Source organism: Lacerta agilis, chromosome 9 (assembly GCF_009819535.1).
Source record: "Lacerta agilis isolate rLacAgi1 chromosome 9, rLacAgi1.pri, whole genome shotgun sequence".
Lineage (NCBI taxonomy): Eukaryota > Metazoa > Chordata > Lepidosauria > Squamata > Lacertidae > Lacerta > Lacerta agilis.
Genome location: NC_046320.1, coordinates 64,137,856 through 64,155,267, shown reverse-complemented (window position 1 = coordinate 64,155,267; position 17,412 = coordinate 64,137,856). Strand labels below are relative to the sequence as shown.

The following is a 17,412-nucleotide window of genomic DNA, read 5'->3' as shown; positions in this document are numbered from 1 at the left end:
AGCACCTACATATTAAAAGCTCTCCTGCATACAAACCCCCCCCCCACACACACACTCTTTGGAGGGGGAGTTAAAAATGGGTTTGAGATTCTTAGCTGTTTGGTTCACCCTTCCATACAAGCATTCCTAAGAGGCCAAAGCTGTCCCTACCAGCATCCAAACAGAGTACATTCTCCCACGCCCGATCCTGGAGACGGAGCGCTAATAAGAACATGGTTAAAAACGGGGCAGAGAGAGCAGCAAAACTGGAAGCAGGGGATGCTGCAAGACATCTCCATCAATTGACCCCAATAGAAGCACCTGCCTAGGATAATTGAAAAAAAATATAAAATCAATTAAAATAAATATGGATAAAGTGCTCAATTCTGCTCTCCTCTAGTCCCTTGCCAAATCCAGCCACACCATAGGCAAAGCCCTTGGGAATCTCTGCAGTGGTTTAGCGGAGAGCATCCCCTGCGGTCCTCAGTCGTTGTACTCCTCCTCCCTCTCCTGCAGCAGGTGGAACCTGCTCCCCATTTTCCACTTGATGTGCTGAGGTTTTAAGTACGCCGCCAAGGAAGCCTTCCTGCTGACTTTCCTGCCCACCTCTGGGCTCTTGCCCTTTTTTGCGCCAAGCGAGGCAGAGCTCCTGGCTATGGGGTGGGCAGGGAAGATGGTCTTGCCCTGAGGAGCCTCCAGGAGCTGCCACACCTCCCCCGAGGTGGCGCTGCTCAGGTACTGCCAGGGCCTCTTGCCGCTGCTGTCGCGCACCTGCGTGCTGCACCGCAGCTTCTGCACCAGCAGCTTGACGACCAGCTGGTGCCCGTGCATGGCGGCCAGGTGCAAAGGGGTGTATCCGCAGCCGGACTTGGCGTCCACGTCAAGGTCCACGCCGGCTTTCCTGGCGCCGGCGACAAAGTCCTGCATCACTTGCACGTTCCCATGCTTGGCCAGCCAGTGGAGCACAGTGTAGCCCATGATGAAATCTTTGCGGGTGGCCAGGTGGGGGTCTTCCAGGAAGAGCGCCCTGGCCTGCATCCACGAACCGGTGGCTACTTTCACCAGCCAGGCGTGCTCTCGGGGTTCCAAGGGCACCAAGGAGGACCTGCCTTCGCTCGGAGCATCTGTATCTGGGCCCAGCCCTTGCAGGTCATTAGAAGTGGCTGAGCATCCTTGCCTCTGGACCAGTCGTGGGCTCAGGGGGGTCTCCAGGGGAGAGGGAGACAGCCTGGTCACTTTCCAGGGGTTGGGTGGCTCTTTGCAGGGTTTCTGAGAGTCTGCGTCCCACAGCTTGTCCCAGGAGGCAGCTCTGCTCACCACCCGGTTGAGCAAGACCAGGTGATCTGGGATGGCACCATCTTTGGCCAAGCCATTTCCGTGGGGTCTGTAGCAGAGGCTATCTGGCCTGGCCCGGGCTGTCCCTGTTGAATTACCGCCGTGGCCGTTCTGCCTCGCAGGGAAGGGCTGGTGAAGGGCGCCGGAGAGCCCTTCAGGCCGATAGGAGTCGCTGCCTCCGCTGGCGCTGCTGCCGTCTTCGCTCGCCGAGCTCGCCTTCTCGATAAAGTCCTCCAGGTCCTGCAGGGAGAGCTGGCACCGGATGCTCCGGAAGACGGGCGCGGGCTCCCGCCGGGTACCCAACCCGGGCAAGGAATCCTGAGAAAGGCAGGCGCTCCGCGCCGAGCTGGAGGGCGACGTCCGGGTTGGCCAGGAGAACCCTTCTTCACGCTGTAGAAGGGGGTCGGGCAGTGCGGACTGGTGCGTAACAGCATGCGCCCTCTCCACCCACTCGCGGATCCTTTGCTGGGGACTGGCGGCACTTGGAGGCGCGCCCATTTTCCCGACGGGTAAATAGGGGCCATTTGACTGCGGCGCCCCGCCTAGTAGGAGCGGAGGGTCCCCGCGAGGAGCCTGCCGGGGTTCCCTTTGGCTGTGCTGCTCCGTTCCAAGCAGGGCGCACGGCTCCGAGGGGCTTCTCCGGCCGCCTAGCGCGGGGTTTGGCGGAAACAGCGCCCCCGATCGCCCGCCCAGCCCCCCCGGGTGGCACCTGCGAGGTTCCGGGCAAGTCCTAAGCTGGTGGGCCGAGCCTGGGCCGGCGCGCTCCTCTTCCACCTGGCGCCAAGGAGGCTCCTCGCCGTGCGCCCTGGGCGCGCGCTGCGCCCCGGCCTGGCCCTGCAGCGCCCCCCGGCCGACTTCCACTTCCAGAGGCGGTGGCTTGGCGGCTTGGCTGTGGGAGGCATCGTCGGCAGGTGCCTTGGGCTCCTCTCCCACCAGCTCTCGGTAGCGCTTCCTGAGCACCACGTACTTGGCGGCACCCGGCGGCTCGTCCTGCCTCACGGTGGCCACGGAGTTGACGAAGCCCTTGAAGAGCTCTCGGCGGCGCTGCAGCTGAGCCGGAGACGCGTCGGGGTCCCGCAAGAAGAGCCTGAAGTGGCTCAGCAAGGCGGCGTTGGCCACGCTCCCCCCGGCCTGGCAGAGGAAGTCCAGTACCTCGGCTTGGCTCAGCTCTTTGGCCATGATGACCTCGAAATCCCGGGCGCACGGATCACCTCCGCGGGCCCAGCGCGCACGGCTCTCGCTGCTGCTGCTGCCGCTGCTTCCTCCTCCATCCAGCCATGCTCCACCTCGCCAAGCTTATCTCCTCCCCAGCCCCGCCGCGGCTCCGCACGCCCGAGGCATTCGGGAACAGAAACCACCGCACACGCGCGCTATTCCCCGGGGCGGCGCCCAGGATGAAACTTCTTCCCGGAGTCAGTTTCACCTGGCCTCCGTAGCCCCGCCCACGTCCCCACCTCGTGGCCCCGCCCCTCCCGTGCCATGGCCCCGCCCCTTCTGCTCTTTTCCCCCACCCGTGACAACTAAACTTCTTCCTCTCGCTTTCTTTGCAAATCAGCCTGACCTGTTTTGGAGATATTCCCAAGCGGAGGTCAAGGAAAGTGTGTCTGCGGAGGTGAGGCCCAGGAAGAGTTCCAAGAGAGAACTGTTAGTATCTTACCCTCAGGTGAATTACGTTACCATGGGGGGGAGGACACACTTTACAGCTTCACTTTGGTATTGTATTTGTGGGCGGCTGTGGAAGTGTGTGTGTGTTCAGGAATTGCATTACTTGGCCTTATTAGTGAAGTGTTCGCTACATGAATCCTGGCAGCAGCACCCGCTCCCCAAAGCGCCCCATATTTAAGGTTGAAAGGAACAGGAAAGATGGAAGCTGTTCCTAAAGTTTCACACGCTTTTGCTATGTCTCCCGGCCCGGCAGTCTTTCAGAAATTGCAGACGGCAGGGACGGATGCGGGAGAAAAGTCCCTGTTTAAAGTTTACAGAGGAGTTATACATTAACAGCACAGTCCCAGACGTGTGATTTACTAGGAAGTGCTACTCAGTTCAATGGGTGTTTACCCTTAGGTAAACGTGTGTGCAGGATTGCAGCGGGATCTGAGGCACATTCGTTCACCTACTCTACTCTATTGCGGGGGTGGGGGGCTCGGATGAGGGAAGCGAAAATGTGGCTCTCCAAGCTTTTTTATCTGGCCCTCAGAACCCTCTCCAGGAGAACGTTATTTGTTTCCTGGATGCCTCTGAGCGTCTTTTGAACACCCTCTGCTAAGCTAAACAGGTGCAGACCCAGTAAGTCCTTGGAAGGGTGGAGATCACTAAATCTCAGTGGAAGTCGCTGCATATCCCGCTGTTTACCCATCCATTCTCCAAGGAACTCGAAGCGACATCCGTGAGCTTATCCTTTTTTTATCCTAGCCTATCTCTCTGTCCACAGGACTTTGTTGTCCTGGCCAGCTCTGTCTGCAATGCACTGGCTTTCTGATGTTCCAGCTGACAGCAAGACTGTCACATACCACAGGGCTAAACTTCTGGTCTGCAAATAACTCAAAGGTTGCAGATATGTGCATCATGCTTACTTGGGGGGGAAGCCCCACTGGGACTAACGTCTGAATAAACATCCTTCAGATTACCCTGAGGACAAGGTCCAGTCTGTGAACGTGGCCCATGGCATGCCAGCCAAGTCAGCAGGTATTTTGTCTGCCTTGCAAGAAGATTGGTAGGTTGGACTGTACTTGAAAGTGGACCATAACATTGTGGCAAATCAGTCTGGTGACTCGCCCTATTTGGGGGGAGATTGCATTTTTTTGTTAATCTTAAAAACAATTTTAATGCATTTACGTATAATTGCTGTAAACTGCCCTGGGACCTTAGCATGAAGGTCAAGGAATAGATTAAAATAAAATAATAGTGTCCAGGGTCTACCAGCACCATCTGGTAAGCCGGTTAAGACCCTACCTGCTGCCTGTGCACTGTCTCACCAGAGTGGTACATGCCCTGGTTATCTCCTGCTTGGATTACTGCAATGCGCTCCTCATGGGGCTACCTTTGAAGGAGACTCGGAAATGACAACTAATCCAGAATGCAGCAGCTAGACTGGTGACTGGGAGCAGCCACTAGGACCATATAACACCAGTCCTAAAAGACCTACACTGGGTCCCGGCACAATTCTGAGCACAATTCAAAGTGTTGGTGCTGACCTTTAAAGCCCTAAATTGCCTCGGCCCAGTATACCCAAAGGAGCATCTCCACCCTCATCATTCAGCCCTGACACTGAGGTCCAGCTCCGAGGGCCTTCTGGCGGTTCCCTCATTGCAAGAAGTAAGATAATAATAATAATAATAATAATAATAATAATAATAATAATAATAATAATATATTTATACCCCATCTGGCTGGGTTTCCCCAGCCACTCTGGGCGGCGTCCAACAGAACATTTAAATGCAATAATCTATTAAACATTAAAAACCTTCCCTAAACAGGGCTGCCTTCAGATGTCTTCTAAAAGTCTGGTAGTTGTTTTTCTCTTTGACATCTGGTGGGAACCAGGCAGAGGGCCTTCTCGGTAGTGGCGCCCGCCCTGTGGAACACGCTCCCATCCAATGTCAAGGAAATAAACAACTATCTGACACCTGAAGGTATCCCTGTATAGGAAAGTGTTTTTTTAATGTTTAATGCTTTATTGTGGTTTTTATTTGTGTTGGAAGCTGCCCAGAGTGGCTGGGGCAACCCAGTCAGATGGGCAGGGTACAAATAATAATGATAAAATTAATAATTATAGTAGTAGTCAACATGCATAGGGTTGTGCTGAAAGTCAGAATTTTTCTGTTGTCCACTTTTTGAGCACAAGGCCTCAAGCTGGAGGCACACCTTAAATCAAAAAGATGCACAGAATCTTGATTGACTTCCAGAACAATGGCATGTAGCCTGGCTATCTGCAGAGAAAAGGGACCGGATCAGACAGCTCTTGGCAGGCTTTCAAGCCTAAGAATTCTTTGCATTTCTTTACTTTCCCTTTCCATTCCACATCCTTGCTTTTAAGTTGCCTCTTTTAGGCTGAAATCTGTTCTGCAAAGTGCCCTGCCTGTTTTATTTCCTTGTGTTTTCTGCTGCAAATTTAAATTATCTGCTGATAATTCTTAATGAATAATCGCCATAGATTTAAAAACAAAACAAAACCATACAGGCTCACAAACCCCTTCATTGGGGAGTGGTTAATGTCCAAATGCAGCTTCAACGGCATGTGTTTTATAGCACCAAAAGAATGACAGCCAGATGAAAGGAATTGTATCTGCAGCACCTCCTTGGAAAGGCCACTTCATTAAGGAAGGCTGATGAGGGCCTGGTGTCTACTTCTCAGATCCTACAATCAATGACGTGCTGCAGACAGCCTGCTCAGCTTTTGCAAAGACACACAGCAAGCAAACAGTGCCCATGAGGAATGCCGCTGGGCAGCCAGGTAAGGGTGGAATGCAGAAGAGCATTGCAAACAAACAAACACCCTCCGGCTTTGCATAATTAGCCTTCAAAGGAAAGTCTGGTTCCGTTTCCAAGAATATTTTACTCCTGGTTTAAGGCAGGAACTTCTCCTGCAGGGTTTTCCTTGCCCGACAACCACCATCATAATTAAAGTGGCACATTCTGGCCTCTGCCATCAGCCAGAAGACCAGAGGATGCCCTACCCCCCCCCACCACCACCTCCTTGGAAGGGGGAGACATCAGCTGCCTACAAAATACTGGCTTACAGTGCAGTGAGGTTACCCTTATTCTCGGTTTGGATCAAAGCTGGTTTGGGGAAAAGTGCATCAAAACACAGTGGTGCAGTCAGAGTAAACCAGGGGTTAGCAACATTTTTCAGCCGTGGGCTGGTCCACCATCCCTCATACCATATGGGGGGGCCGGACTATTTTTTGGGGGAAGGGGGGATGAACGAATTCCTATGCCCCACAAATAACCCAGAGATGCATTTTAAATAAAAGCACACATTCTACTCATGTAAAAACACGCTGATTCCTGGACTGTCCGCAGGCCGGATTTAGAAGGCAATTGGGCCGGATCTGGACACCGGGCCTCAGTTTGCCTATCCATGGGTTGGAGAATAGGGGCTGGATTGTGGCTGAGTCCTGGGGGATTTGAACCCAAGACTCACCTGTCCCAGCCTGACATGACTCTAACCACCACACCACATTGGCTTCCTACGAAGAAATATATTTTAAATAAAAGGCACACATTCTACTCATGTAAAAACACACTGATTCCTGGACCGTCTGCGGGACGGATTTAGAAGGTGATTGGGCCGCATCCGGCCCCTGGGCCTTAGTTTGCCTACCCCTGGAGTAAACAAAAGTGTGCACAGCTTCTTCTTTTTTTGGCTCATCCTGAGACAGAACAGCACATTCTCCACCCCCTTCTGCAAAGAATCCTGGGGGGAACTTTAGTTTCCCCATCACATAGCTACAATACTCAGCATCCTTAACAAACTACTGTTCCCAGGATTCTTTGGGGGGGGGCAGAAATGTGGATTAAATGTACAGTATGTATGCAGTCTAAGAACTAGTGCCTGGATTTGTTTTGTTCCTCCTCCCTCCCAAACCCTTTTCCTTTTGTGCCATGTCTTTTGTCAAGCTGAAGGCAGAGACTTTCTTACTACTAACTGTTATAAGCCACTCTGGAAGTCTTTTTTTTTTTACCAAAGAGCAGGGTAAAAATGCCTATAAATAAACTCACTTACCAGGGAGTAAGGCCCCGCTGAACTCAGTGGGACTGCTTCATAAACATGCATACTATTTAACTGCATGCTTGACTTGCACATTGTTTGGAAGTTAGGTCCTGGTGGTTCAGTGGACCTTACTTCAAAGTGGTGTGGCTTGACATTGTCAATTCAGTGCAGCAGAGGATCGATAAGTTGGCAAGCCCAGGTTGGAGAGAAACGGTGTGCAAGGAAGGTGTGAGCAACCTGCCTTTGTTGTGCTTTACAACAGGCACAGCAGACTTTACGTTTGTTGCATTTTCTTTGGGGTTTTTACTAGAAACTCAAGATCTACCAGCTAGAGCCTGGTGTGCAAATGAAACAACGCATGAACGAGAAATATAAACATATATTGCAGCCTGGCGTAGATAAGCCAGCACTTCTCATTAGCTCCCTCTTTGTTTACCAAGTTGATTTACTGAAAAACTCATTATACTGGTTTGCTGCAATCATCTCATTATTATGTATGTACCATAAAATAAGGTGTTTAGTATTTTAACCCCCCAGTGACCTATTTTCTGTTAGTCATGTCATGTTTTATGATTCACATGTACATATGATTTTGTAACAAGAAAATAAAAGAAAAAGAAGAAAAGAACTACAGGCAGCTGCAAAAAGGCTTACAGTTAAAATAAAAGAGCAAGGTGCGCTCTGAGCCTAGGAGTGGCTTTTCAGAACCAGACATGAGCTGAGCTCACACAATTGTTGCCTCAAGTTTCCTCTGCTTCAACAGCCTCCTTTAAGGATTGAAAGAGGCCCTTTGCGTTGTTGCTGCCAAATGCAAAGCACACGGGAGTCAGGAACCCTTGCAAATCACTGAGAGACCTGCCGTTCAGATCCTGATTTACTTTCTGATCACCTTGCACACTGTATTCGTTCCATTTTAACGCCAGTCTGTTGCTATACCAGTCCGAAAACACAGCAGACACCTTTGAAGCATTTAGCAATGATTTACGTTGTTCCTTTCTTTAGAAACACGTCTGCATTGCTTTATGCTATTGTTATTAACACTAACAATACATTTATCAATCAATCAATTAATAATGCATTCATTAGTAAATAAATTAATAATGCATCAACTAATTAATTGGCTAAACAAAATAAAAAATTCTTTCCAGTAGCACCTTAGAGACCAACTGAGTTTGTTCTTGGTATGAGCTTTCTGTGCATGCACACTTCTTCAGATACACTGAAACAGAAGTCACCAGATCCTTAAATATAGTGAGGGAGTGGGGAGGGGTATTACTCAGAAGGGTGGTGGGAATGGGTGACCAGCTGATAGGTGTGAAAAACCTGTTTGAGGACTCTTAACGGCTGCAATTAGTCTTGCAGGGAAAGGCAAGGGGTGAGATGGCTAAAGATAGCTTTGTTATGTATAATGAGATAAGAATCCAATGCCTTTGTTCAGACCAGGTTTCTCCATGGTTTTAAGTTTGGTGATTAGTTGCCACTTCTCTTTCCAGTCTATTTCTGAAATTTCTTTGTATTAAGACAGCTACTTTGAGATCTTTCATAGATTATAATTGATTAATGATCATAGATCATAATTAATTGGCTGTATTTCCTCCCAAAGGAGCACAGGGTAGCAAACAGGAAGTGATTAAAAAATGATTAAACCTCATCTTTTGGGGGAAGGCTCGAGTGGAAGTTATGTCTATGTATGTACCATGAAACAAAGGAGGATATAATTTTTTTGAAAAAAAATCTACATGGGAGACTTGGGAGGGCATGGGAGGGCATATGCATTTAACACACCTAATATTTCCCAGATGGTATCAGCACGGTCCCCTAAGGATTGACATTCCCGTAGTGCAGAGTGATAAAGTGCAGATTTCCAAACCACTAAGCTGAATCGAAGTCAATATGGCTGCTACAAAGAGGCTCGGCAGCTGGCTCTGATCCTGGGCCTCTCTTGAAATCAATGCTGCGAGGTGCCATTGATGTGCCTGGAAAACTTGAGATGGACGACAACAAGGGAAAGGCATCCCATTGTCGTCGGCAAGGGCAAAAAAAAAAAAAACTCTCAAAGGAAGCCTGGCCTAATTGTCTCCACTTTATTTGTCGGTTTGTAAAAGAATATCGGTATACCCCCGTGTCATTAAAAAAAAAAATTGAAGCGATTTGCAGCAATAAAAACGCAAAACCATACAATAGAAACCATTAAATAGTTTTTAAAATGCATCAGTTAACCGCGTGGAAGGATGTGTTCTTAATTGCCTGCATGGGCCTGGCAGAATAGAAAAAATTACTGCAGGCATTTAAAAGCTGGCACAGACGGTGCCTGCTGAATCTCTAGTGGCAGGGAGTTCCACAGGACTGGGCAGGTGGTTTTGAATAATGTCTTCATCATGAGCTAAAGTAAGCATGCCAAGACCCTAAAACAAAGTTGGGGAACCTGACCCCCCCTAATACTGCCATCTCAGCACACTGTTGGTCCAAAGTGGTACAGGAGCTGGTTCAGCTGCCAATCCGAAATTGAGGAGAAAGCTTCTTGTATGTTTCATGAGCAACTTCCCTTGTGTTTTAGGATGCTCAGGTGTGCACCAAGTTGCACGGACACATTTACAATGCCCCTTTATATTAGTTAGCATGCTCCCCCCCCCACCCTCTGTGGCTTCTGTGCCTTTGAGAGCTGGGCGCTAGGCAGAAATTCAATAGGTGTATCCTTCCCCAATCCCCATTAATGTATACTGTTGCTGGAGATAGCTGGAGCAGCTGGATTTCTACTTATCACATGGCTATTGGTATAGGAGCCCAGGAAAGAATGTGGCTCAGGAATCAGGATTGCCACCTTTTTTTTTACTGGTCCTGTTACTGTGTCTTTTAATGGCAGAAAGGCACAGACAGTTGTAGCAGGTAAAGTTTTTCCTAGCCCTGAAAAGGAGAAGATGGCTTCTGGGCTTAATTTTTGCTCATCGGGCTTGTTAAGAGCATAGGGACAGAACAGGGCAGATTTAAAAAAATGTGGCAAACCTGCTTCCAGTTACATCCCACTATTCTTATACCAGAATTACAGAGCTGCTGGTTTTAATAATGGAGGCTATTATGGGTTGCTGATACTGCTTAACTTTGCATTGTATCTGCATCTTGTTCCATTTTGTAGCAGCTGTGATGGAACTGCTCAGATTTTAATGTTACTCTGACCATCATATTAAACAGAGCTGAAGTGGCCAACTTTTCTACTCACCTGTGCTCCTGTGCCTTTAACGGCTGCTTGAGCTTAGCTACATTGCATCAGCAAGTAATCACGCTTGTCTCAATGCCATATTTTTAAGAACCCCCCCCCCCTTAACAGGTCATCCTGCTATAAAAGGCACAGGAGCAAACCAAATCATTTCCCACCCCCACCCCCGGTCAATTATCAATCCTACAGCACTGGCCTTTCCTTAATGATCTTGCTCATGTGTAGGCAACCTAAGGCCCAGGGGCCAGATCTGGCCCAATCCCCTTCTAAATCCAGCCCGTGGACGGTCCGGGAATCAGTGTGTTTTTACATGAGTAGAATGTGTGCTTTTATTTAAAATGCATCTCTGGGTTATTTGTGGGGCATAGGAATTCATTCTTTTCTTTTCTTTCCAAAATATAATCTGGCCCCCCACAAGGTCTGAGGACAGTGGACCGGCCCCCTGCTGAAACAGTTTGCTGACCCCTGATCTTGCTGTTCCCACCTATAGCCAGTAGTTTATCTTCCATTTATCTTCTTTGAATAAGCAAAAGCCTGTGTCCTGGGATTACCGTACATACCACAGATAGCTCAGTTGGTTAGAGCATGGTGCTGATAATTCCAAGGTTGCAGGTTCGATCCCTGTATGGGACAGCCGCATATTCCTGTATTGCAGGGGGTTGGACTAGATGATCCTCAGGGTCCCTTCCAACTCTATGATTCTATGATTCTATGAAAACAAGCTGTATTTCTTCCAAATCACCCATCAGCACCATCATACTGTAATCACTATTTATTTATTCATTTTGCAAACTGTGTCCCCGCTCCCTTCTCAGTGCTGCTTTGCAGAGAATAACTAGGGGGTTTGGGGGTTAGGAAATGCATCTTGGCCACGTAATGTATTGCTCTGGCCAATACTACCTAATTGGCCTGTAGAGCTTAAGTGGAATACAGTGTTCCTTGCAGACTGTCTCGGAGAGCTGTGTTGTCCTTCTGCAGAGACACAAACCTGCAGACTCATCTCGCTGCTGCAGCCTCTTCGGAAAGGAACAGAAGTTGGGACTGTGAGAGACACACCAAGCCACATCGGAACATCAACTTGTGCTAATATTTTAAAAGTTTGTTTTTTTAAATAATAATAATAATAATAATAATAATAATAATAATAATAGGTGGATTACAGCAAGGGTAGGGCGGGATTGATTAGGAAGGTTTGTAATTGTTATAGCCTTCTTTTTTCTTGTTGTTCTTTGATTGCTCCCTGGCTCAGTCGGTTCGGCATGAAGACTCTTAATTTCAGGGTTGTGGGTTCAAGCCCCCTGTTTGGCAAAAGATTCCTGCATTGCAGGGGGTTGGACTAGATGGCCCTCGTTGTCCCTTCCAACTCTACAATTCTATGATTCTATGATCTGGCCTTGTGTTATGTTACCTATGATCGTTAAAATTTGTTAAAATTTCCAAAAATAAAATGAGAGAGATAGGTTCATTTTTTAAATAACGGAAAGTAAGGTTCGGTGCTCAAATTATTGGGATAATAATAATAATAATAATAATAATAATAATAATAATAATATATGTAGCCCTAGCAGTGGTGGCCAAACTTGGCCCTCCAGCTGTTTTGGCACTACAACTCCCATCGTCCCTAGCTAACAGGACCAGTGGCCAGGGATGATGGGAACTGTAGTCCCAAAACTGCAGGAGGGCCAAGTTTGGCCACCACTGCGGCCTAAAGGATATCCACAAACATCGCTCCTCATTTCCCTCCAATTTTTTTACCATTTCGCAGCACCCTTGTAAAAATCACAAAAGATACCCAGGGAGGTTCTTCTCTGACAACCCATCCTGTAATTTGAGCACTATTATATTGGACTGGGAATAAATTTCTTTTTGGGGGAGGAGTTAAGTGTTTGCAGAGGAAATACCCTTCCAGTTTGGGGGGCGGGGAGGGAAAAGAATGGGAATTTAGAATCATTCTTCTGTTATCAAGAGGAGGAAACTATAAACCAGACCCTGGAGTAGATTGTTCTAATCTGGCAGAGGAGCAGACTAAGAAGACAAGTATGAATGGATTTTATAGCAGGCTGAAGGTTATCTTCATAGCTGGGAGAGATAATTGCTTTGGTTTTACAATTAAAAAAAAACAAACAAAAAGGGGAAAAAATCCACAGCTAGAGATTCAGAAAGTCTTTTCCACTGCACTGCCGCCACAAGGTCCTTTGTTTTCTACTTGTTCTCCATTGATTAATTCCAGCGTTTTCCAGCTTTTCAGCCAGCATATTTGTGACTTTAACAGCAGATATTAACTGGTGATAATGCTTATCTTAGAATCGTAGAGTTGGAAGGAACCCCCAGTGGTCATCTAGTCCAACCCCCTGCAGTCTCTGAGCTGTAATAAAAGCTTCATTTGCCAATTTCCGTATATCAAGCTGCCGCTGAAGGAACTTTGCAATCCTGTTTTCCTGCCAAAGTGTGTTTCTTTCTACCATATGCTTTTATCTATACATTTTTATTGGAAGAAGCTTTGTTTGAGGGGGACACAGTGTGATTCAGTGGGTGTAATGTTGCCAACTCTCTCTTTTTAAAAATAAAAGCAAAAACTGGCTCTGTTTCTGTACCTTGAACTGGGAAGATCTGGGAAGACAGGCAAACTAATGCCAGTGTACTGGAAGAAGCAAAGATCACCAGTGTCAAGGCAATGATTCTTCAACATCAACTTTGTTGGTCTGGTCAGAAGAAGAAGAAGAGTTTGGATTTGATATCCCGCTTTATCACTACCTGAAGGAGTCTCAAAGCGGCTAACATTCTCCTTTCCCTTCCTCCCCCACAAATAAACACTCTGTGAGGTGAGTGGGGCTGAGAGACTTCAGAGAAGTGTGACTAGCCCAAGGTCACCCAGCAGCTGCATGTGGAGGAGCGGAGACGCGAACCCAGTTCACCAGATTATGAGTCTACCGCTCTTAACCACTACACCACACTGGTCAGGTCGTACAGATGCCTGATTATCATCTTCCAAAGCAATTACAGTGCAAACGCCTCTGGTTCTGCACACTGCGGGTTACAAGCTGCGGCAACCCAGAAGTAGCCACTCCTGGTTGTGATTTTTGCCCCGGGATGCGAGTGGAAATCATGTGCCAGAGGCGCGCTTTCGCTAATGGCGCCTCAGGATATGATCGGTTTCCAGTTACGAACGTACCTCCGGATCGGATTCCGTTCATAACCAGAGGTACCACTGTACTCTATTCTGAGCTTAAAAATGGAAAGTGTAATGCTGGTGGTCAACAAAAGAGGTTTAATGACTCTCTCAAGGCAAATCTAAAAAAATGTAGTATAGACACCAACAACTGGGAAACACTGGCCTGCGAGTGCTCCAGTTAGAGAACAGCCTTTACCAAAGGTGTCATGGGCTTTGAAGGCGCTCGAACTCAGGACGCAAGGGAAAAATGTTTTAAGAGGAAGGCATGCTTGGCAAAATCCTGCCCGGAAACCTACCATATATCCCCACAGTGGAAGGACGTGTGGATCCAGAATTGGCCTGCACAGTCACTTACAGACTCATTGTTAGAACTGTGTTTATGGAAGACCAATCTTACTTGGCTACGAGTGATCGCCAAAGAAGAAGAAGGGTTTTTGTTTGGAGCCAGCAAAGGTATACACACTCAAACAGTTCCAGAAGATCCCATTTCTATGTGTTGTAAGAATTTTAAGGTATTTTATTTATATATAATAATAATTGTTATTAATGTACCAAAACAAATAAGGCCACATGTCTGAAAACCAGCACAGGAAGACAGGCCTCACTCCCAACTGACCAAGTATTTCTTTGTCTCAGGAACAAAGGGGGGGGTTGCCCCTCCAGCTACTCAGCAGCCCTTTGCCTGAGTGATAATCTCTGGCATCCTGATATCTGAGTGTCAGACAAAAAGGTGTGATTAAGTTGGCTGGGATATAGGGAAATGTAAATATCATTTGTTTCACTTGATGGGTTTTTGGTGGAGGGCAAGAGGCATGGGGGCAGGGTCCAAGATGCTCAGATCATTGCTACCAGACCCTCCCAATTTGTGATGTAATTCTAATGTATGGAGGGGTGGTCTTGAGCTGGAGGGGGGAATTTCAAAAGTCTATAAAGGAGCTTGCACGCCTTTGTTCAGGGTCTTTTGCTTGCAAGACACCCTGCTGCAGCAGTTCTAATAAAGGGCTACCGCCTTGCTTTGGGAGATTTTGTATTGTCTCTATTTATTCATAAGTGCTCCTGAGAGGAGGGGAGCCCTACTAAGGCTCTCCCCCGGGTTCGTGGACTCCCTTCTGGGGTTGAACCTAATTTTTATAATCTTACAACACTATGTATAGTTAGATAAGGGTGTTTTTCCTCTCAGGCGGGGGCACCACTGCCATTCTAAGAGAACGAGTTCATGGTAAACTCTGGCACCTGTTTTTCTTGAAAAATAGCACAGAGTTAGATTATATAAAGACTGGAAAGAACCTGGACATGATTTCTTTTACGAAAGCTCATACCAAGAACAAACTTAGTTGGTCTCTAAGGTGCTACTGGAAGGAATTTTTTTATTTTAGTTTTTTTGACTATGGCAGACCAACACGGCTACCTACCTGTTCCCGTAATGTGCCAGCAAATGAAATTTGCATTCTGCTCCCCCCCCCCCTCCACCAAGTCACTGCTCAAATTGTTGTAGCAAAAACCAAGATATGAATAACTCGGTATGTTGCAATTAACCCTAACGCTGAGGTCCTTGGAGATAAGTCCTGTTACAAATGCGATAAATCAACACAGTAACAAAAAGTTACATTGCAAGCCTAACTACGTCTTCTCAGAAGCAAGTCCTGCTGAATTCAAAGGGGCTTTGCTCCCAGGTAACTTGAGGTTAGGATTGCAAGCACATTTGCTCTCCTTCCAAGAAAGTAACAGTTGGCACTTTGCCTTACAGTACTATAGACAGTGTTGCTTCTCTCTGTTGGAGCTGCAACTTCTACTGTAGCAACTAGAAGTCTGCCACCTCCTCTCTCTAGTGTTATGCACAAAGGCTAGTGTTACAATTACATTTATTTTAAGTATCTGTTAACAGTTGCCAGGCCAAGCCTGAACAGCAATGGCCTCCCCCTCCCCATGCCGATTTATTTGATAGGCACTGTCTTAGCTCCTTCCTGGATCCAGGACTAATTCACATAACTGAAAGGTAATTTTAGGGCATGTCGCACCTGGGCATGTGGCATAGTGGTCCTCTGACTATTCCATCACCCCCAGCCAGATCAGTTTTCAGCATGAAGTAACGTTTGCAGCACACCTTTTCTCATGCTGAAAAATGATCCGCCTGCCATCTGGTCCACCGAAAGGAGCACTAAACTTCCCACAAGGCCAAGATCCGTTTTATCCTTTGCTTGTTTATTTCAGAAATATATCCCCTGCATTCCTAGAGTGCAGATGGGTGAATTGCCAGGGTTAAGCCAGTCTTCAGGAAAGGGCTACAGAGGCAAAACAACAAACAAACAAACAAACAACACTGGTGAAAAGTATGCACTTGCCATCTTGATCTCCCCCCCTTCATAATAATTTTATTCAGTTTTTAAAACTTAAACACATTAACTTCACATTCAATATATGTTTCTTGTAAAATTACCTCTGGGGTGTTTTTATCCCCACCCATAACATCCTACATTATATGTCAAACCTTATCTAATACAAAAGAAGAAGTGTGCATGCACACGAAAGCTCATAGCAAGAACAAACTCAGTTGGTCTGTAAGGTGCTACTGGAAAGAATTTTCTATTTTGTTTCGACTATGGCAGACCAACACGGCTACCCACCTGTAACTTATCTAATACAGGTAGCCATGTTGGTCTGCAATAGTCAAAACAAAATAATAAATAATAAAAATTCCTTCCAGTAGCACCTTAGTTGGTCTCTAAGGTGCTACTGGAAGGAATTTTTTTATTTTTTATTTTGTGTTATCTAAAACGTATTTCCTATTTTACATTTATTGTCCTTCTCAAGCTGCTGCTCATAATTCAAATCCTTCCCCTGATTTCATCTGATCATAGATCTTTCTCATATATCCCAAACCATCTTGATCTATTTTTAGATGCCGAAGCAAAATAATAATACAGTTGTACCTTGAGTTGCGTACGCTCCATGTTGCGTACATTCAACTTACGGACCTCCGCGGCCCGGAAGTCCTCCCCAGAGTGAGCGCGATGCGCGGGTGCACATGAGTGCGCAGGTGTGTTATGCGCACTTTGCGCATGCACGGAAGTGCAAAAACGCACGAACTTCCAGGTTTTTTGTTTTCGGGGGGCGTTCGTGTTAAGCACGCCCGTGTTACGTAATGCAATCTGGAACGGATCGCGTGCGTAACACGGGGTACCACTGTAATCATCATCATCATCATCATCATCATCATCATTTGTAATCAGGCTTTTGGCCCTTAATTTGGAGGGTTTTATGTGATTGCGCCTCCTTTTAATGTGGTTGGGATGTGTTCAGCCTGCCTTTTATATTATTTTATGATTTATGATTTCATAAAATTTATACACCCCTTGAATGTAAAATTTAAAAAGCTCAATAAAAATATCAATAAGAAACATTAATCAGAATTTAAGACCTTTGGAAAGTTAAAATAGCAATAAGCTAAAAACAGATTAAACTTGCACCAACTTTCTAAATATCTGGGTAGGCTTGTCTAAAGATAAATGTTTTTAGCAGGTGCTGAAAAGAGTACAGTGAAGGCACCTGCATGATGTCAATAGGCAGGGAGTTCCAAAGTCTAGATGCTGCCATACTAAAAGACTAAGCTCTTACAAATGCAGAAGGGGTATTACATGGCACTGCTAATCAAAGTGGTCAAGTGGGTATGTTTGATGTAAGGCGATGCAGGTAAACTTGTCCCGAGCTGCTTAGGGTTTTATATGCTAATAGTAACACCTTGAACAGTGCCGGATTTACCATATTTTTCACTCCATAGGGCGCACCGGACCATAGGGCGCACCTTGTTTTTAGAGGAGGAAACAAGAAAAAAAAAATTCTGGTTTTCCTCTTCTAAAAGCCCTGTTTTTTTGAGGATCAGCTAAACGTTTTGCAGCTTTTTTGCAAAGGGAAAAGCCCTGTTGTTTGTTTTTGAGGATCAACTAAATTTTTTGCAGCTTTTTTTGCAAAGGGGGAAAAGCAAAGAGGAAAAGCCCCATT

The 17,412-nt window shown here is 46.7% G+C and overlaps 1 protein-coding gene across 1 annotated transcript; it reads right to left on the bottom strand.

Moving 5' to 3' along the window:
- Positions 1 to 430: 430 nt before the first annotated feature.
- SOWAHB (sosondowah ankyrin repeat domain family member B) lies at positions 431 to 2,739 on the bottom strand. Its single transcript, XM_033160934.1, has one exon. The coding sequence runs from the start codon at positions 2,491 to 2,493 to the stop codon at positions 463 to 465; it is 2,031 nt and encodes a 676-aa protein (XP_033016825.1). The 5' UTR covers positions 2,494 to 2,739; the 3' UTR covers positions 431 to 462.
- Between the last annotated feature and the right edge of the window lie 14,673 nt (positions 2,740 to 17,412).